This window comes from Eulemur rufifrons, chromosome 5 (assembly GCF_041146395.1).
Source record: "Eulemur rufifrons isolate Redbay chromosome 5, OSU_ERuf_1, whole genome shotgun sequence".
Lineage (NCBI taxonomy): Eukaryota > Metazoa > Chordata > Mammalia > Primates > Lemuridae > Eulemur > Eulemur rufifrons.
In genome coordinates, this window is record NC_090987.1 from 13028606 (window position 1) to 13050630 (window position 22025).

At 44.6% G+C, this 22025-nt stretch overlaps 1 protein-coding gene across 1 annotated transcript; it reads left to right on the forward strand.

Moving 5' to 3' along the window:
* The first annotated feature begins 1879 nt into the window (after positions 1-1879).
* On the forward strand, positions 1880-21343 carry CPLX4 (complexin 4). Its single transcript, XM_069467937.1, has 3 exons — positions 1880-2046; positions 7793-7880; positions 21116-21343. Exons 1-3 carry the CDS (start codon positions 1880-1882, stop codon positions 21341-21343), a joined length of 483 nt encoding a protein of 160 aa, XP_069324038.1.
* Positions 21344-22025: the final 682 nt, after the last annotated feature.

Sequence of the window (22025 nt, forward strand, 5' to 3'; positions counted from 1 at the left end):
ATTTCTTAGAATTGATGCACAGACACTCATATTTGAGGAATCCTGAGTCTAAGGGGTGGGGCGGGAGGGGGGTGGGAATCGGAGGAGTCATCTGAACCATATGCTGACTGTGTGTAGGCATTGATTAGCATGCAAATAAGAGGGACTGGAAGAGAACTTATTCCAGACAGATGAAATAACAGCAACAAAAGCTCAGAAGTTGAGAAATGGTGTAGTTTAGGTGAGAACCTGTAAGCAGTTCCATTTATTCTCCAGCACGATGGAACTGCTTACAGCAGGTAGCAGTTCTTTTCTTTGGGAAATAAAGGTGTTTTTTAATGTCATGAAACACCTGTCTAGTATTTTCTAAAGGAGAATTTCTGTTGTTCAACTGGAAAACAAACAATAGAAACATAAGGCTCTGGCTTTTATGGTCCGAAAAGTTCTGTAAGACCATATTAATTAGTAACACTCCTCAATGGAGATGATATATTGTTTATTATAAATGGTAATTTAGAGATAATGGTTTGAATGTGTTAAGTTCCAAGCAACCCACTGAAAAACTAAAGTGGAGCCAAGTATTAATGGACATTCTCAGCACTAAGTTTACATTTAACCCTGAATTATCTGCTAGTCTTTCGTATTGAGACTACTTTAGCAGCATTTTAGAATAGGTTAGTGAAAGGGAAGACCTTAAAATATACAAGGCAGACCTTAAAATATATAAAGTAAGCATTTTAGGCAAAAATCCAGATTGTATGATTCTATACAGTGTGAGGACAATCACCTATGTCCCGAGAGGGCCCCACCTTCTGATAAAATAACAAGCATCAATTACAACTGGCTTACATCTCTTCCCTCCCGCCCCACCCCCTCCTGGAGTGCTTTAATTAGAAAGATACTAGCATAGATTAAAGTCTTACCCATACTCAATTCTTCCCTTGTCCTGAGGAAAACCACAGTGGTAGAGAATCTTCTGCGTTAGAAAACATTGTCAGTTTCATCCACGGATACCCGTGAGTGCAAATACAGCACCCAGGAGCGGGGCTGTACCTAAGAGGAAAAAGTGACCTGTTACATATTGATGATTTGACCCGCATAGGGTCTTACCTTCTGGATCAGAGTCTCGGAAGTATCAAGCACATCATTTCCATGCAGACGAGTAACATTTCCATGCAGGAGAAGGCTAAGATAATCTTCCAGACATAAGTGAAGGACCCACCAGCTCGCCCCTGGGACTTGCCTTTTGGTTGTGTATTTACGTGGGAGACGCGGTAACCATTGAAGCAATATGAAATTCAAGCAAACCAAAAAGCAAATCCTTACATAGTACTTAGACTCCAATGAGATAAAATGGTGGATCAAAAGGATTATTTTTGCTTAATGAAGCATTCTGGGTTTTAAGTGTCATTGGACTCAGTTTTTCAACAGGATGTTGTACTCAAGGTCTGGAATTTGGAAATTCCACAACAGCTATATAATCAGTCAGCTCTGATTAATTTAATTGAAACAGGACTCTTGAAGCCCTGCTGTGCTTATAATTACAAATTTAGAAATGGGTAGGGAGAAAGGGATAGATAATGTGAAGGGGTTTTTTCCCCCTCTGTGAAATTAGCTGAGTGTATTAATTCAGAAGGTAGGCAGTTGCCTCTGATTGTATGCTTTAATAATCTGAACCATCTGCCTCTAGATACTAAGGAGTTCACCACTTTAATCCAGCTTACGGCCGACAAACCCCTCTTGTCTATGATTATGCCCTTGAGTAGATGAGGCTGTGCAAAGTCCTTTGCTCTTAAACGTATTGCTGCTGTTGAGAATATTTGGAGGTTTTTCTCTTGGGTTTGCTTTGTTTTTTGAGGTTTTATTTGAGTTTTGGTTTTATTTTTCTGGGGCAGAGACAATGGCTTTCTTTATGAAAAGTATGATAAGTAGCCAGATAAAGAATTTAGGACTTGGTGGTGGGTCTGAAGAAAAGAAAGAAGAAGGAGGTACATCCGATCCTGCCGCAGCTCAAGGGATGACTAGAGAGGAATATGAGGAATATCAAAAGCAAATGATTGAGGAGAAGTGAGTACATGCTACTTCATTTCCCTTTAAAAGCAAAAGAAATTCGCTCTGGCCATGCCTTCTTCAGTTCCCCGATTTATTTCTCTTTGCTTTTCAAGACACCTGTCCTTTTACTGTTTACCTGTATCCCGAGAAAAGCTGTTTCACTCAAGTGAACCCTCCCCTAGCATCAGCGGCCACTCTGTTCTATATGCTACATGTATGGATGGAAACGAAAAGCGATTAATGAATCTATACGTCCTTCTTAAAGCGGTTTAACACTTTCTGGTCTAGGCACGTTTTAATTGACCTCAATTTAATTGTTCAAACGAAAACTGGTGAGTCTAACTAGCTTTACAGCCTTTCTGAAATTTACCCTCCTAGCAAGTAGAAAGTCCTCAAATTGTAAGAATTCAGACTTTATACCTAGAAGGGGGCCCTAAAGAACATACAGTGTATACTCCTTGATGTTATGTGTGCAAAAAGAACAGAAAGCACAACATAACAACTGTGTCATAAGATTTGGCTTATCAAAGAGTATGAATAGATTTGTGGACTGTTTATTATGAAAATTCTAAATATAAAGAAAAATAGAATAGTATGACAAATACCCATATATACATATGACATAAAGTCAACAGTTAACATTTTGCCATATTTGCTGATATATTAAATGGATGATAGCTAATAATTTTCAAAGTAAGTTACAGTTATGATACTTTACCCCTAAATACTTTAGCCATCTACCTCCAAAAAATAAGGGCATTCTCCTGGCTACATAAAATATAACAAGAATATATAAGATATTAGCAACATTTTAGGTGGGTATAGAAGAATCTGAATACCACCAACAGTTTTTCACTACTTGAAGACTGATTCTTAAATAAGTGTAATCTATGTCTAATTTTCAAAAGTTTAAGGTAGAATGAACTTGAGTCTTTTAATAATCAACTAAGAATTGAAACATCCATCTAGAGGTTAAATGTTCATCATATGTCTCAAAAGAAAAGTATTTCTTTTTTGCCACCACGGCTATTTTGCTAATGATCAATTACATAATAGTTGCCTAAGTCCTATTGCTAAGATGATTATAGGTGAAAAGGTTAACGACCTGAAGGAAACTAAGAAAGTACAAAGCCTACGTTTAGTGGAAACCTTGTCTATTGTATTTTTCTGAAAGAAATTGTGGCTTATAAACTACCTAGAGTGTATTATGCTTGGCTCTGCAGTAGATTAAAGTCAGTTAAAAAAAAAAAAGTAGATGCCACTACGAAAATGATGTTGGTGCTAAGACTTGAGCATAAGAAGCAGCATTCCTTGAATATTGGCTGGCTTTGCCTGTGGCATGTAAAAGAAAAAAAGCTGTAAAAGAAAAATAAGTACTGTATAGTGAATAACTAGAAGTAGAACAATAACACCAAACGTTCTCAGCTCAAGCAGACTAGTGAAAATGGTCAGAAATGTAGACTATATACATAATCCTGCAAAATACCACTTAATATGTCCAAGCAATACATCTGATCGCAGATATGGCATCTGATTAATATCCCAATTTTTAAAAATTTTATATCTAGAAAGATCAAAGCTCAAAATGGTTAAATGGTACGGTCAATCAGTAGATTGCATTGCCAACTACTCAATTTTGTGTGTGTGTAAGAATATTATAAATTTATGTCATCACCCAATTTAAGAACTAAAAACAGGACAGTGGGGCAGCCTGCTTCCCTACAGCAAAGGGGGATGACTTCCAGTCCATTGCTTGAGTTTTTAAGAGCTTCATCATCTAGAATGCAACATGAAGGAGGCATCAAAAATGGTTCATCACAAATTAAATGCAGAGAGAGTTACAGATAGTATAGTATATATAGTAATTAAAATGAATATTAGCAAATAAAAGCCTCCTAAACCTGTCCTCATCATTTTAGAAAAGTAACGGATTTGACTCTACTAATTATACACAAAAAGCTACTTAACAATGTACTCTACCGCACATTCATTTTTATTTTCCTTCTGTGTTCAAATTTTTTTTTTTTTACTACTTGTACCATGAGCACTGAAAGAGGTCTATACCTAAATAGAATATTTGGAAAGGAAATAAAATGATAGTCTGTTTATCCCTCCATTTTTCCCTATTATATTATAACACCCCTTTTCCTTAGTTATGGTTCAATAACTGCTACGGTACCATTTGTAACTTGACTCTGATCTTTGCTTTATTCAATAATTGTTTGGACCCCCACTATGGGCCTGGCATTGCAAGGAATGTACTGAGATGGAAAACATGGGTTTTCTTCTGCAGGAATTTACCCTTTGCTTTGGGGAGATGAGCTACATGTGACTATAAACAGAGCAACCAGTTTTTCTGAGTGATTTGTAGACTGGCTCTGGAGGACTGGAAGCTGAGTCTGCGTGGCATTAGGATCACCAAGTGGATCAATGGAGTTTATACAGTTATTTGATTTTTCACAGAGGTGCCAAAATAATCAGGGAAAAGAAAGTCTTTTCAACAAATGATGCTGAAACAACTAAAAAAATTGAACTTTGACCCCTACCTCTATACACAAAAATTAATTTGATATGCATCATACACCTAAACATAAAAGCTAAAATTATAAAGCTTTTAGAAAAAAACATAGAATATCTTTGCAACTTGGAAATAGGTAAAGGTTTCTTTATCATGACCAAGAAAACAATCATCATAAAATTTTTAAATGATAAATTAGACTCTAAATTAAAAACTTCTGTATATTAAAAGATGCCATTAAGAAAATGCATAGGCAAGCCACAGAAGATATTTGTAAAACATACATCTGACAAAGGACTGGGATCTAGTATATATGAAGAACTACTATTCAATAATAAAAGAAAAAAATGGGCAAAAGATTTGAACAAATACTTTGGAAAGATATATACGTTAGCCAATTAGTACATGAAAAAGCTGCTTAAGTCATTACTTGTCTTGGAAATGGAAAAAATTAAAATCATACTAAGGTACCACTACATACACACCAGGATAGCCAAAATTAAAAAGACCAGAAATATCAAATGTTGGCCAAAATGTGAAACCCCTAGAACTCTTGTTCCAGGTGTTAAGATATAAAATACTACAGCCACTTTGGAAAAAGATCTGCCCATTTCTTATAAAACTAAACATACTCAACTAAGTTACCCTAGAACTCAGCAATTCTATGTCTGGATATTTACCTAGGAGAAATGAAAATCTATGTCCACAGAAAGAAACTAGTGCAACAATATTCATAGCAGCTTCATTCACTGTATCCCAAAGCAGGAAATAGTTCAGGGATCCATCAACAGGAGAATGACTAGGAAAACTGTGATATATTTGTACACACAATAGAATACTACCCAGCAATAACAAGGAACAAACTACTGATAAAACAACATGGATGAATCTCAAAGTTTTTACTCTGAGTGAAAGGGCTTACACAAAAGAAGATGAAGTGTATGGTTTTATATTTATGAATGTCTAGAAATAGTAAACCAAACTATGGTAGAAAAAGAATGCTGGTTGCTTCTAGGACTGGCTAGGAGTGTGGGCGCAGGCATTGATTGGGAATGAGGAGGAGGGAATTTCCCCAGGTGAGAGTAATGTTTTTAGCTTGGTAAGGCTGTGCATTTGGGGGATCACCAAATGGTATGCTTAAGTTTTGTGCATTGAATTGCATGCAAATTTTGCTTCACAAGAAAAAAATAACTGTAAACAAACATGTTGCACTAGTAAATGATAGACATGTTGAAGTGTATGGGGGAAAGTACTAATTTCTGCAACTTTGAAATGCATCAAAAATAAAAATGGATAAATGAATGGATAGAAGGAGAAATATGTGATGAAACATATAGTGAGATGCAAATTGTAGAATCTGGATGGTGGGTATATGGATTTCACTGCAAAATTCTTCCAACTTTTCTGTATGTCTGAAAGTTTTCATAGTAAAATTTGGGGGGATAAAGATCAGCTTCCTGTTCATGCCGCAGGTTGCTAATCTCATAGACAGATCGCTTTATTCTACTTCTGCCAAACTAGAAGGTTGAACCCAATGCTCCCACACGCCTATTCCAGACCTGACATTCTGTGAATGGAAATGAGTTCAGAGAACACCTGAGCCCAGGAGCCTGTGACCAGTAGTTTAATCTGATGCTTTGCTTCAGACCCAGCTCTTCCTTATTCTCAGTCTTTTGTGTAATGGTTAAGATTATTTCGAAGTTTGTAGTCAAGAAATAGAAATCGCCGGGCCTGGTGACTCATGCCTGTAATCACAGCACTTTAGGATGGACGAGGCAGGAGGATTGCTTGCAGCCAGGAGTTCGAGACCAGCCTGGGCATCATAGCCAGACCCCACTCATCTCTATAAAAAACTTTTTAAAATTAGCTAGGAGTGGTGATGTGCACCTGTAGTCCCACCTACTCAGGAGGCTAAGGCAGGAGGATCACCTGAGCCCAGGAAGCAGAGGCTGCAGTGAGCTGTGATGGAGCCACTGCACTCCACCCTGGGTGACAGAGTGAGACCGTGTCTCAAAATAAAAAAGAAATAGAAATCAGTTTTCACCTGAAAATGAAAAAGGGGATTTTATTTTAATGCAAATAATGTTTTCTGCGAAGATGCTTCACTAAATCTATGAGCAGAAATCCCACCAGGCTTCACACAGGCCTAAACTATTATAGGAAGCAGAAGGCTGCTGAGAAGCCCTGAGCACTCTTTCTCCGTCTCTTTCTGGTGCTTCTACCTGCTCATGCTGCTTTGTTCCTTCTCAGCAGCCAGCTTGCTCTCTCTGTTACTCAGACCACAGAGCTGGTGGAAAACGACAGCCAATGGCCTCCAAGTTCACCTGTTCCAGTTCTAGCCACACCGCAAGTGTCTGTCTTTCTCAGTCCTAATCCCAAATTCCCAAAGAAGCGATTTCGTTTACCCAGCATGGTCCAACCTAATATAGCCAGAGGGCAGGGCCATGTGTATACCTGTAGGCACCAGTGAAGCAGTTTTGTGGCAGCAGGGAAGGAAGGTGGTTCTTGTAAGTTTTGCAGACATCCCCAAAGGTGTCTGCTTTTGTCTGGATCGAGCAAGGACGTCCATTTCAAGCAGCATCATCACAAATCCAATCAGGTCACCCACAGAGCAGGACCCCAGTCTGGCATTATGGAAATCTACCCTACCTTGTTTGGGGATACCTCCTTCCAACTGGGGGAGGAGAACTGTGTCTAAACTGGGGTGTGGAGCCGGGGACAATGAAGGGAGACAGCTTTATAGAATATTCCCAAATAGCATGGGCCTCCAAAGCACCTCCTGGTCCTCGGTACTATGACCCTATTTCAGCTTCCCTAAGAATCACTCAGGGAGCTTGTTAAAAACGTAGATTTTCCTCACCTGCATGCGGGATTCTAATGCAGCAAGACTGGGATCAGGCCCAGGGAGCACCCAGCTGACTCTGAGGCAATAGGCCTCGGCCATACAGGCCACGGGAAGCTCTACTTTAGGAATAATCACCCTGCTCCTCTTCTGGTTTGCATCCTAAAGAGATTCCCAGAACCAAGTTGTCTTTGGGATTTAGGGGTCTATACTGAGTTATGATGTTGGGTATGGACAGAGAGGCAGGCGCTTGGGGAAAATCCCATACTTGCTAGGTGTCTGCTGGCAGCGGGGACTCAGAAGGTATGTCTCAGCGTCCGTCCCCTCTGAGCAAGCGGTGGTTGGAACGTCCTTAGCTGTCTATGTCCTTCTGATCCTTGATTTTACCCTTTAACTTTTAGGATGGAAAGAGATGCTGCATTTACACAAAAAAAAGCAGAGAGGGCGTGCCTTAGAGTTCATCTCAGAGAAAAGTACAGACTCCCGAAGGTAAGACTGTTACTGAACACAGTAAACATCTAATCGTCTCTTATTTAATACAAGACAGAGCATGTTTATCAGCAAAGAATCATGTTCATGGATATATATGTGTGTGTGTTAACCTTTATTGAGGTGTTTGATGTAGTGAAAAGAGCATTGAACTAGGAGTGCATAAAAATTTGATTCCAGTTTTTAACTTAATCTCTATAAACTTCTATTTTTGCTCAAAAATGGAGTTAATACCTATAGATGACATTTTTATATAAATTTATCTAATGAATATAGAACTTCTCTATATAAATTCACAGTGGGGATAATAATCACAGCTGACGTTTGTCGAGCTCCTTCCAGGTGCCAGGCAATGTGCTTTGCATGCAGTTCATTTAGGTTCTGTCATCACCTCCGTGTTACTGTAGAGGAAGCAGGCATAAAGAAAGTAAGCACGCCAGAGGCAGTCAGCCAGGAAAGCCACAGCCCAGGGTCTTAAATTCTGGGATATTCTGCCTCTATTTGAAAGGAACGATTGATTGCTGAATTTGGGAGATGCTGTCACCTAGCACCACCTTGTCCATCTCAGTGCTGGCTGAGCGGAGGACTGTCTGTAGGCTCTGGTCGAGTGGGTAGGTGGTTTAGTGGTGGGAGGAGGATGCGTTGACATGTTACGGCATGTGGCTCAGATGTGCTGTTCCAGGGCTTGTATGCAGTGGTGACAGAGGGCCCAGCACTTTGCTACTCATTTCTTCTGTCCCCATTGCCCGCTACTACCTGCAGGACTGCAAGATCCTCTAACCAACTCCACCTTCCCCTTCTGGGTTGGCTGATCAATTTCATATGCTAAAGATGCACCATGCCCTAGAGAACATCTTCCATCTGGAGACACCAAAGAAAAGATCCCTCCAAAGCACATGATCCTCTCCCAAGTATGAGAGCCACCTCCAAGTCTGGGTGGTCTAGAAAGTGCCACTAAACCAATTCCTTCAATGAGTCCTCTGCAGATTGCAAAAAAAGCTGATTTCAGAAACTACAAGCACTGGCCAAGGGAGAGACCACTGGCCATGCAAGGTCACTGCTGAAATCACCAAGGAGTTAAACATCCTTGACCTGTGGGAGAGGTTGATCCCTAAGACTCCCATGGAACCTAGGTTCTGCTCTCAGTGAGGAGAGGACAGACTCACTTTCATTTGCAAACAATGAATTTGGAAAAGAATGCCTTGCTTTTCCTACTCTACTCCCCTTTCAGGTTTAATACTTTTTCCCACTGTGCTTGTATTTTGGAAGAGTGAAGCAGTTCTAAACACTGTCCTTTCTACTTTCATTGTCTGGTGAATTTCCTGAAACACCCTGGGATGTCATGGGCGGTCTAGCAATGTGGCCTCCCCCTAGGCAGGAAGCCCGAGTCAGATTCGTGTTGCTGGACTGAAGCCCCTTTCCCCCCCACCCCCCATGGCTCCATCTGATTAAAGCACCACAAATCTTGTTTCAGATGAAGCAGAAATTTAATACACTTGTGCACACACACACACACACACACACTACACACATACATGATTTGTTGGGCATGCATCTTCCATAAAGTTGGGCTTTCTAAGGATTTATTTTTGACAACTTATTTTTTATAGGGATCTAAGAATTGGGTTTCAATTATGGCTCTGTCTCTGTAACATGGTGCAACTTTAGATGGCTTTCACAAATACCTGAGCCTCAGTTTCCTCTCTATAAAATGAAGGCAACAGTACCTAACTTCATAGGGTCTTTGTCTGAGATAATACAATGTAAAGGACCTAGTATAATGCCTGACGAATGACGAGAGCTCAATAGATGACAGCTCTTGTTATTGCTGTTATGATCTCTGTGCATAAACGTCTTATTTCTTACTAATAACCACTAGAGGTCTTGAGGACCATAAACACACTTGTGTGTAATCAGTGCAACAACTTGAGGTCCCTGAACTTGAAGACTGAACTTTCGATTTTTTCAAGATTTGTGGTGCTTTTCTCATGGTGAGTTGGTGGTCTTGCTCATTTTCAGATCCTCAAGGGTGAACACTCTTAGGCTTATGGGCAAAGTTTAGATGCTCTTCAGAGAAAAAATAATTCCCAAATCTCTATCCCAAGCCATCCTTTGGGATAAGAGCCTTTCCGACAGAAACTACGGACAGAGGAAAGAATTATAGCCATGAAATGTGCAAATTCACATCCTCCCTGGAGAATGATAGTGACTGTATCTGCTCCAGCTACTGCTCCCTAAGCCAGCTGGGGGGATGGGGAGACAGAGAGAAAGTTGATAAATTAACAGCAGAGCCCAGTATCTTTCATTGCATGACTCCCCGATGCTCACATACCCCCCTTTTCTGTAGCTGTTTCAAATGTACATAATATCTTTGAGAATCTCACCTGATTTTTTTCATGGACACTGAAAGAGACCTTGGAGTTCATCTAATAATCTCATTCTACCACTGCCTCATTTTAGACCTGAGGAAACCGTAGCCCAGGAGGGTTAAGTAGCTTTGCAATAACCCACACCTACTGAGCAACAGAACCAAGATTGGAACTCAGGCCTCCCAACCATGAAAAAGAGCCACTTAACTCACAAAAGGATTTGAACACAGCTCTCTCTCTCCCCAAGGGGCCTGCTCTTTCTACTGTTAATAGTTGAGCTGTCCCAAAAGACTTAAGGGCAGTTTTGAACTCTACATGGCTTGAAACTGCCCCAAGACATTTTGACAAACTGCACTGCCGAACTTTTTCAGGGAGGTGTCCCTGAGGGCCACCCCCAGCAGCTGGGGGAGCACCTTCTTCCTTCTCCTGTGTTGTCTGATGGTTGGACCCGACACCTGTGAGCGGCTGCCTAAATTCCAAATACAATTCAAACAGATAGATGAGAATTTCATTTGAAAGTATTCCACACTTCATTGTTCATTTCAAAGTTTACTTTCAGTTGGAGACACCCCCTATCCCCGGCATTTTTAGATTTGGTTGCATTTGGTAAATAAAAATAGATTCTATACACAATGTTTCAAGAATTTGCCTATGGTGTGAAAAATACCAAAAATACGAATAATACAATTGCCTGCTTTTTGTAAAGCACATGGAAATTCTAATCCAGTGTAGGTCTCCATAAAAATAATACCTAATAGAAACTATACAATAAAAAGCCAGCCAAATCATAATCCACTTAGTCCAGATGTGGCTAACCTCCCATCGCTGCACACTCGGTGCGCTTGCAGTCCGGCCGCACCCTGTGGCCTCCTCAGCCCCCTCCGCTCTCATTTGTCATGTGTTACTTTCCGACACCCCCCCCCATCCCCACCCACCGAGGAGTCTCTGGTTGCAGCGGGCCTTTGATAGTCCACGTGGCGAGAAACAGGCTCTGGGGGACAGACAGGTTTCCGGCAGCGACACACTCCTCCCTAGGTGCAGAGCAGCCGCGCCTGCCCCAGCCAGAGCCCGGCGCGAGCCCAGAGCGCAATGGCCACCGCCTGCTGCGCTGTCCCCAGGTCCCCCGGCGCCAGGCGCCCCCTCGCGTTCCCCGGCGCAATGGCCACCGGCGTCCCGGCGGATCGGGCAGAACCCACGCTGTGAGCTGCAGTAGGAGCAGAGCGGGGCAGAAATAAAGTTCTGGAAATGACTTTTTAAAAAAAAGTCCATTATTTTGCTATTAAAGACCAGATTGTGCATTTCGGACCTCCCTCCCCTCCCCCTCCATGGTGTACTGGGAGAGAGAGCTAGCAAACGACCCGGTATTAGCTGTCGCCACAATAACCAGGCTGGTGAGAGATTTTGAAATGACAGCAATGGAGGATGAGTTGAAGGAATTGGAATATTCGGGCTTGAGAGGAGGTGACTGGGGAAAGGAAGCATATGGGGCATAATCATTTCCCAGGCCTTGAATGCCAGGCTTTCATTATGCTACTGAATTCAGCCTACTTACCCAGCGTGGCTGGCGCTGCTGATCGTTGCTGACCAGTGGGCAACGCTGAGGTCTTCCTTGGATCATGCAGAGGAAGCCTTCAGAATGCCACCAGAACGCCACAGTGGGAATCTGAGTTGTAGGCTTCTGTCTCCTAGGTTCCTGAGTCATTACATGGGCTCCCTCCATGGGGCTCGGAATCTGGGGTCATCTGAGGAACATGCCGACCGTGGCTCCCCACCCCTCCTCTAAGTTCTCTCCCTAGAACAGGTCTGGGGTCCTGGATGACTCCTAGACTCCAGTGTCTGAACGGTGTTTCTCTTTTATTGGACTTACTTGTTACATTCAGAAAAGCACACACCATAGCTGTGCACCCAACACGTAATGGTAAGGTAAGACATGTAAATGCAGGGACGGCCAAAGGTCACAAAGCTTAGTGTGACAGATGGGGGCTTGAGCTTCCTTATTCTCATCCAGTACTTTTTTGTGCCCCATTTTCCCCACAGCCCTTCTAAATTGTGCCTCGTTCATGGGGTTAGACTTGAAATCTCAACACACCGTCTAACAAAGAAAATGGCACTGGGCAGAAAGCAGGGGTCACCAGGCTTTAGTGAGCTCCCAATAACTCTGCCCTCCCTGGGAGGTTTGCCAACTACCTAGCCTTGTGCTGTCCCATAAAAGCCATATTGGGTAAGCAGTTGTAGTAAGAGTATTAACAGTCCATGGGGAACAGGGTGAATTTAACACGTCCTCCAGCTAACAAGGGATGACCCCCAGGGCACCCCACTCACAATTCCCCAGGGTCCCCACCATGGCGGTTACATAACAGCAGGATTCAGTTGGGGACCCTTCCCTTACCAGGGCCCAACGGGGAGCAGATTTGAGAAAATGTCTTCCCGGGAGCTGTCAGGTCTAATGAGGATAACTGTGTCACATTTTGGAATTAGAACACTATTTTCTAAAGAAATTATTTGGCTGGTATTTCCTATGAAAAAGAGTTTCACTCTATTGCTGACCGGGAAAGCAAATCTGGACTCTTTGAAAAGGAACAACGTTAGCCCTTAGCCCTCTAGACAAACAGAGGTCTTGAGTCCCAGCTTCATTATTAATTGTTAAAGATAATACTATTTGTTGTACTGAGGTTTTTTGATAACCGTTGTTAATTAAGTAATCAGAGAGGTAACCAAATAAGTGCAGTCGTCTGCAGTAGATATGTGTATATCTATACCAGTCATTATAATGTTCATGGACCCATATTAGCCTATGTTGATTTCCTCTTGTTCTCAAATTATAGTTCATTAGAGGACTTAACATGCCCAAGGTAATCCACGGTGCTCACATTAGATTTGGATCACACTCCACTAATTATTCCCAATCCCATATCTTCAGTTTCTCCTTCCCTACTAGCTTCTCCTTTATAAAGGAAGTCAAATCTCTCCCAACTATCAAATGGCAGTTTCTGAGTGGACATGCCTTTCTAGGTATCTTCCCTTAAATGGCTCCGGTTCCCACTGCTCTGCTGACACCTTCCTTCAGACCGTCAGTATCTGTCTAGAAACATAGTAGAGAGCTCTGTCATTTTCATTTAACATGCGTGGTTGCTTCCTCTTTGAAGCGCTTTCTCTCCTTAGCTTCTGGACATCACCCTTCTGTTGTTCTCCTTGAACTGTTTCGTCTTCATCTTTTCATGAGTTACCCTTCCCCTGTCTGCCCCTAAATTGTGGGATATTCCAGGGTGCTCCCTTGATGAACTCTTTTTCTCGCTCAAGTCTGTACATTCTCCCTGGATGGCTGATCTTGCTGTTGCTTTCTGTCACTACCTACATGTTGATGACTCTCACACCTGTACCTGCAGCGCACACCTTCTCCTGAAAGTTCTCAACTGCATCTACCTTACGCAGACACCTTACCCATAGAACATGCTCATATCCAAAACCAATTCACTCATTATCCCCCTGAACCTGCTCTTCCTGCAGGCTTCCCCTCCACAGGGGGCTCCCCAGGCCAGCCTGTCCCCCAGATGGGCAGCCAGAATTCACCCTTGACTCTTCCCTCCCCATTCCAACCTCAAACCCAGAAAATCACCAGGCCACTCTGATTCACGTCCTGAATAATTCATCCCCAAGGCAAATATCACCTCTGCCCACTGTTCCTACAACAGCTCTTGCATAGCTTTTCGACTTCCCCTCAAAACTGAGGTTTCCAAAATGCAAATTTGATCCGGTTCCCTCCCTGTTTCAAAAAAAAAATTGGCTTACTATGACTCTTGCCACTCCCTGCCTAGACTGTACCTTCCTCCCATTCTGTCCCCTGCACCCTGCTCCCTATGGCCCTTTCCTTTCTGTAAGACTTTGGTCTAGTGCCACTTCTTCCAGAACCCTCTATGACCTCCCTCTCCTAACTAATTCTGGATTGGGTCACCCTCTTCCACATTCCCATAACACCTTGAGTGCATGTCCCCTACATTATCTTTCAACCCTGAATATTGGCGCCTACTATGTGCTCCTTAACAAAAGGGGCTGACTTTTTAATCTTTGTCCTCAATGTGTAGTGTGGTGTCTGACATACAAAAGTTGCATACACACAACACACACACAGACACACACACACACACACACACACAATGTTTGCTGAATGAATGAATGTTATTGGGAAAAAGGAAACGGAAAAAAAAAAATCCCCAAAGAACAAAAGTATCAAAAACAGCAGAAAGAATTTATCTGCCATATGTAATATAGAATAAATTTTCATAAAAAGAACAAGTCTGGATTTGACATTATAATTTTGTATAAAACACAAAGGTTTCTTTGTATTATAATTAAAATGTCATACATCTTCAAATAGAGGAAGTAATACGTTTTAAATAAAGCCACAAGATTCTTTCTAGAAGCAAATGTGCCCCTCTCCCTAGCCAATTTAAAATGTATATGTAAGTCAAGCCAAATTAATAAGAGAAAACAGTTCCACAATGAACCCTAATCCTATTAACAGAATTGTCAATCTAGGTTAGTCATTGAAAAATAATGTCGTGGCTCCTGCTGAGCTATATGATTTAGGTACACCTGGTGTTTGTCTGCTGTATTAAGGACATCGTTCATTTTTTTAAAAGATGAATATAGAAAAAAACCCTATCAAGAGAGTTGTCTTTAAACATGTCACATGGAACACTCCATTAGAATTGAACTTAAAATTTGCCTCTTAAAAAACAATAAAGATGATTCCGTGAACCTCTTTGCCAGCTTCCTTCAGATTAGGAGCTCTTGGGACTGCCCAGCAGGGTCCGAGACACCAAAACCTCCTGCTTCCGAGCAGCTGTGTCTGGTGGCTGGGCGGCAGGGAGGCCATCAGAGGCCCCAGAAGCCACCATATCTTCCTTCCCTCCCACCCTGCCCCAGTTCTGGCTGCTCTTCCCACTCATGTTCTTGAAAGAGCAATGGACTGAGTGTCCACAGGGAACGTGGGGACGGGAAGAAAGTCGCTGGACACTGGTGAAGCAGGACTTCAATACTTGGCCATACCAGTTTTCTCACTCAATCCTCACAACTGCCCAGAAGATGGGTGGATATCACTTCCCCTTCACAAATGAGAACACTGGCTCAGAGAGGGAAAGCAACTTCCCAAGGCCACACAGCCAGTAAATGGCAGAGCAAGATTCGACTCCAAGCAGATCTGACCCCAGGGGCCATGTTTTCCTACTAGACCTTCTGGCAGCCGTGCTGGGTTCTCGTCCCCTAACAAGCAGAATGACATTGTTGCAAGTATCTTCGCCTCTCAGGGCCTCGGTTTCCTCATCTGTAAATGAGAGGCTTGGATAAGTGACCTTTAGGAGCTTCTTGAGTCTCTATGGAATGTCTTCATAAAGGAAGGACGTGTGCACAGCTGCTATCTAGACATTCTGGTTCCACATAGAGCCCAACGCACGCACGCTCTCCATCAACATTAGAAACTGACGCCTGCTACTTGAGAAGACAAATCCACACCATCTGTCCTACTCCGGGTGTGCTGAGGGCTCTTTAGCTAAAGGGTGAAGAACAGCAGCAGAGGGTAGCATGAGGAACAGCCACACCAGGCTCTCCACACCAGCCACACAGTAGAGTCACCTCGGAAGCTTTTTAGGGCAGCAGCCTTGCTCATAAGCAGAAGTGCCTGACGTCTAAAAGTCCACGACCCTCACAAATGCATCGACATCACATGTTAGGACAGCTCGTCAAAGTGAAAGAAGTCCATTCGTCTAGCTGTCTGGTATCCTGTGGACAAAAAAATAAATAAACCAAAGCCAGAATGAAATCTGCCTAGTACCAGTCACCCTGGCATTTGCTCATACACCAAGCTTGATTGACTAGATTCAAACAAGCGGTGAACACTCAGCTTTTTGAAGATAAAACCATCTGAGATCATTTATCATTGCATCTCAAGTTTGGTAAAAGATGAAGCCGGGTTTGTCAAGGTTTAGGGAGTGGCAAATCTGAAATCCAAGGTCATGCCTGCCCCCTGGTGAGAGGTCAGGCATCAGTCACAAGGAATGGCAAAGGCAGGATATGGGGCTATTTAAATAATGGGGCCTTCAGCTCTGGCAATGAAGATAGTAAGTCTGGTTAAAAACAAGAGATTAAAATAGATTCTGGTCAGCCAGCATAAAACTAATTAGCTCTTAACTGCATTAAACAATATCCCAAATTGATAAGATTTCTAGAAATGAGACCTCTGAAACGGAACCTCTAAGAACAAAGTGTAGCCTATAAGTCCCCTAATTAGGTGCTGGCTCCGTCCGCTCATTCATTCATTCATTCACGCCACTGTTCTCAGCCCAGGGCCTCCCTGCCCCTACCCAGCCACAACGCCCCCCCCCCCCCCCAGTCCCCCCGAGCTGCTTCCGGCTGTGCTGATGCTGATTTCACACTGGCTGGAGCTGCGCTTGTACTTGGGGGTTGTAGTGAGGCATCGCTGCCTTTCCTTGAAGTGTGAACTGTGTCCAAATATTCCTGGTCTCCCCAACCTAAGATTTGTCAATGGGCAGCAGAAAGTCTGGACAAGACATTCATTGTTTGAATTGTAGACAAGGTCCTGTCAGCAGGGCGGTTCATTAGGAAAGGAGGAAACAAGGCTGCCCAGTGTCCACTGTATAAATCCCATTTATGCTCCTTAATTGCCTGCTCCGTCCCGGGCCTTTCTCTTAAGGGCAGACACTCTCCCACTGTCTGTTTCACTGTCCGTGCTTTCTTCATCCCCGGGGTCCTTGCAGCAGCAATCTTGACACTGAGCCGCCCTTTTCCTCTAAAATATTAATAACCACTGCCACCATTTGTCCACGGCTGAGAAGCTTACGAGGCTGTTTCACAACATGTCTCATTCAATCTGCTCAGTAATCCTCTGAGCGGCCCTCCCACTGGGCCTCAGAAACATAAGGTGACTTGCCCAAGGTCATGCATTGGGTGAATGACAGATCTGGGCCTTGAACTCAGGTCTCCCAACTCTAAATCCTGCAGTCTTCGCGCTGTCATAGGCTGCCTCTGCAGGCTAACAGTCCGGGAAGGCTGCAACTTCTTACAAATGAGACAGTTGAACACTTGGCCAATTCTAGGTCTGGGGTAGTGCAGTTAGTTGGGACCCAGTGTGAATGAGGCCAGAGGCCCAGGTTTGGTTCCAGAGGGCTTCATCTTGTGCTTTAGCCACCCAGTGGCCCTGTCTGGTTGTCCTACCCTTGGTTGTGAGGTGTCCCCAGCACAGGCTGCAGCCCAGGGCAATTGATTCCAACCTGAAGTAACTGTGCTGCTGACAGAGGCTCAGTAGCAATGACCTTCTAGAACAACAATGAGTGTAGGACTTTCTGACCACAGCCATCGGCCACACCCAATGCTGCCTTTAGACCTGGACAGCTGAGGCCACCTGCCCTGGGCCCCACACTTGAGAGGGCTCTTGTTATCCCTCCTGCAGCCACAGTCTCCCATGGGGGCAGGACTCTGCAGGGCCAAGGGACGTGTCTACCCGGAGCCCACACCCCTCTCTTAGACCATACTGTGGCTGCTCAGGCCCCCAAATCTCCTGCCTAAATACATCCGGAGCTGCCCGGGCCTTCCCTGCAGGCCTGTGCTCCTGAGAGGGGCTGAGCTGCTGGCCAGGCAGGGAGGCCTGAGGAGTGGGGGATGGGCCACACACAAGGACTAAGGCCCTTACCAGTGAGGGCTGGAGCCAGGGTCTGGGAAACAAGAGGGCCAGGCCGTGAGGGAGCCAGGGACCTCTGTCTGTACTCATCCTCTGCCACCCACAGATATCAGGGGCGGCTGGCCAGAGGTGAGGGCAGCTTGGGCCGGCTAGGTAGATTTCTCCTAGAACTGAGGGCCTACTGCCAAGAGGGAATGACTAAGCCCGGCGTATTAGGAAAACCGGGCCCGTGGAGGAATCATTGCTAGGTCAGAGGTGAGGTGCAAAGCGAGCAAGACCTCTGGACGGGGCTGAGCCCCACGTGCAGGGTTCCCCAGAGCCAATTCCTCCGCCCACCTTTGAAGGTTATTATCTCTATGAATAGCTACCACCGGGGGCGTGCCTAATAGATTCTAAATAATTCAGTTATCACCTAATTAATCTGCCACAGCTCTAACGAAAATAATCCAATTCCCAATGTATAGATAAGGAACTAAAGCCCAGAGAAGTTGTGGAAGGCGCCCAGGCCACAGGTCCGGTAGGTGGTAGAGCTCACGCTCTCCCTTGGCAATTTGACTGAAACCAATGCCCTTCACCGCTAGGCTGTGCCGCCCAACGGGAGTATAACGAGAAGTCAGTAGCTATCAAAAAGGAATTCTTCACAACAAAGAGGACTTACAAATTTAAGTGTTAATAAGGCTGTTATAGTCCCTGAAAATAGGCTCCTTGAATCATTCAATAAACATTCATTCCTTGTGTCCACATCCCAGAAGCCCTGCTGGACTCTGAGACATAAAGATGAGTAAGTCACAGCCCCTGTGTTCAAGAAATGTTTAGCAGTGGTTCTCGAGCTTTAGCAAGCACCGGAATCACCAGGAGGGCTGGTTGGAGCACAGATTCCTGGGCCCACCCCTGAGTTTCTGGATGGGTAGGTCTGAGTAGGGCCTGAGAATGTGCATTTCTAGCGAGGTCCTGGGAGATGCTGCTGCTGTTAGCCCAGAGAAGCTACTTTGAGAACTGCTTTGGTAGAAGTCAGACCGATTAAGGTCCTCTCTGTGATCCAAAGTGGAATCGCACTGCTTTCCTCTCCCTGGGCAAGTGGCTTGAGGATAAAATGAACCCCAGAGTCACCCTTGAAGGAGGAAATTATTCCAAAGCTTCTTCAAAGGTAGCAGGGCCATACAAGGTGACCTTGCTGAAGTTTTCCTGCAAACGGGCAGCAGGAGAGCACCATCCCGAGAGCCCTCATGAGTGGGTCGGGTCTTTCTTAGCACCGGCTAGCTGGCTCACTGCCCTGTGGCCCCTCCAGCTTCCTGTCCCTCCAAGCCCACAGCAGTGACTCTGTCCAGGTTTGAACCTGGTGACATATGAGGGATCTTACTACCAACCAAAGGGGAGGTGCTGGAATACCCAGGAACGTCTGTTCAAATCATTTACATATGATTTCGGGGTGCATCAGAGAGGGCAGACGCCCTGCATTTGCGGGAATCGAGAATGGCCCGGCTGGAGTTGTGCAAATGCACGATTGGCTGGGAGCCCCCGGGGATTATCTAACTAATTAATCCCACAACAGTTTGACGAGGAACTAATTAATCCATTAAGTACTTGAAGGGTCCAAGGCCCTGGCCAAATGCAGGGAGAGCCGCTGAGAGTGGCTCTCCTCCCTGCGGTCTCCAGAGAGGGCCTAGGAGAGGACTGTCCCTCCCAAAGGCACTGATCTCCTTTGCATCAGAAATCTGTCACTCTGTCTGGGGAACTGAATCAAAGAGGAGAGTTCTGGGGAAAGGCAGGCGTGCTCCAGTCTCTCCAAGGAAGGGGGCCAAAAGCATTCGTGTTAGAAAGACCTCACCCATCCGATCCCTCCAACCCACTTCACAGACAGAGAATAAAGTTTACACGTTACCCTGGAACCCAGAGACAGCTGTTTCTTTCTGATCGTTTCTACCCATGCGAGGGGAATTCAGATCTTCCTTTAGGTGTGTTGTCTTTGACTTCACCTGTGAAGTCAGCACGTGCAGAAATCTTTCTGAAATCAAATCAAGGTGGTCTGATGAAAACTAAGGTGATCATTTTATCCTTCTGTGATTTTTCATGAGCTTTGGTAACAAATTCAAGGCTGGTCCCAACAGATTCAGGTGGCCCTAACAGATTGTTTCCAACATCAGCCTTTCTGACCCTCTTTTTAGTCTTCTGTACCCCGGAAACCCAGTTCACCTCATGTGACAATCTGACCTCCGGAAATTACCTGATAGCAGCCCTCTGGGAACGTGAGCTACTGTTAACCTTTCCTGGAGAACGTTTTTCTTTAGAATCTTCTCCCTCATTATGAAACAAAAGGCTCTATGCCTAGTGGTACAGGAATCTGAGAGACCAGGCAGCATGCATTAAGAAATTCTGGGACAGTCATGCCTGGAATCACAAAATAAAATGTGTAAGCCAGCCTGCGGTGACAGCATCAGCAACACAGAAGGCTGGGCTGTCAGTGCGCCCAGTAGGGGCCGTGTCGTCGATGACTCCCTTAATAAACATGCATCGTGTGCCACACTCCACTGCAGGCGCTAAGGGTGGAAGGTTGAATTTGACATCGTTCTGTGCCTCCACGGGGGCCCCCCCGTCTAGTGGAAGGGAGAAGAAAAGCAATGGCCAAGCAGAAGTTGCCACTAAAGTGTGATGAGTGACTGTCTAGTCACTGCAACCCAAACACCACCCTCCAGGGTGAGGCTGGCGACACAGAGCTGACAGACTCTGCAAAACTTGCAGAGCTGCTCTGAGGCGGAGCTGGGGTGTGGTGCTCCAGCTTTCTCCTGCATCAGCATCACAGGGAGCACGTCTTAAAACCCAGATGGCTGGGCCCACCCCTGGAGTTTGATTCAGGAGGTATGGGGTGGGGCCGGAGAATCTGTATTTCTAACAGGCTCCTAGATGATGCTAATGCTGCTTGTCCAGGGCCATGCCTAGAGAACCACTGAGTTAGAAGGTTCTGATCCACCCAAAGGGCAAAGAAGGAGGGACCTCCCAACAGGAGCTCTGGCCTCTGAGACGGCCACCAGGACCAGCCAAGCATGCCATGCATGTCATTCATTCTTGACAGACCTTGGTTTTCTTGCTGCTTTTAAGATTTTATTTATTGATCTAGTTGGCTGGTTGGTTAATTTCAGAGTTATTGTCTATCTCTGTGCTTGTTTTTCACATAGAGTGAAATGGACGAGACTCAAATCCAGCTGGGTGGAGATGATGTGGACGTGCCGGAAGATCTCAGGAAAATGGTAGATGAAGACCAAGAAGAGGAGGAAGATAAGGATTCTATTCTTGGGCAGTTACAGAATCTCCAGAATATGGACTTAGATACCATAAAAGAAAAAGCCCAGGCCACCTTCACGGAAATCAAGCAGACAGCGGAGCAGAAGTGTTCTGTGATGTGAGGGGCGCAGAGGGCGAGGGAGGGAACCAGGGCAGAAGAGACCACTCTCCCGTGGAGCGTTTCGAGCGTTGTATATTTTAACATAGTGAACACAGCTAGGAAAACCACGGTGATAAAGCTCTCTGCAAACACATAGACAACAATTTGATCGTTCTAAATGTTTCTGGCAGAGCATTTAGCTAGCACCTTGCAGTTATACTTTCCTTTTAGTTATAAGTATGACCATGAAATTTCAGCTGTAAATAATGATGCCGAACTCATACCTGCTTAAAGATCTTGAGGACAGCCGAGAAGAAGCAAAAGCAAATGGCGTTTGCTCTCCAGTTTTCTTCCTGAGAGGGCAGGTCTCACCCTGCCCGACCATTACTGTGATGTCGGGTCCCTTCAGAGAGAGATGTGGAGAATCAGGGTCCCCCCTGGGGCCAAGGCTGCAGGCTCCAGGGCAACCAAAGGTCACTCCACCTCTCACCCCCGGCGCCTTGACCTTGTGCATGCTTCTCATCAAGTTTGGCACTTGGACACTTCTCAGCCAAGTGGCAGCAGCAGGGATTTGGTAAAGGATGAGAAATGGAGACAGAGAATAGACTTCAGCAGCCCTTTGCGTTGGAGATCATGGGGCCACAGGAAGAGTGGACTTGGAGGAGGCAAAATTAGAGGCAGAGGGACAACGAGGGAGGCTATTA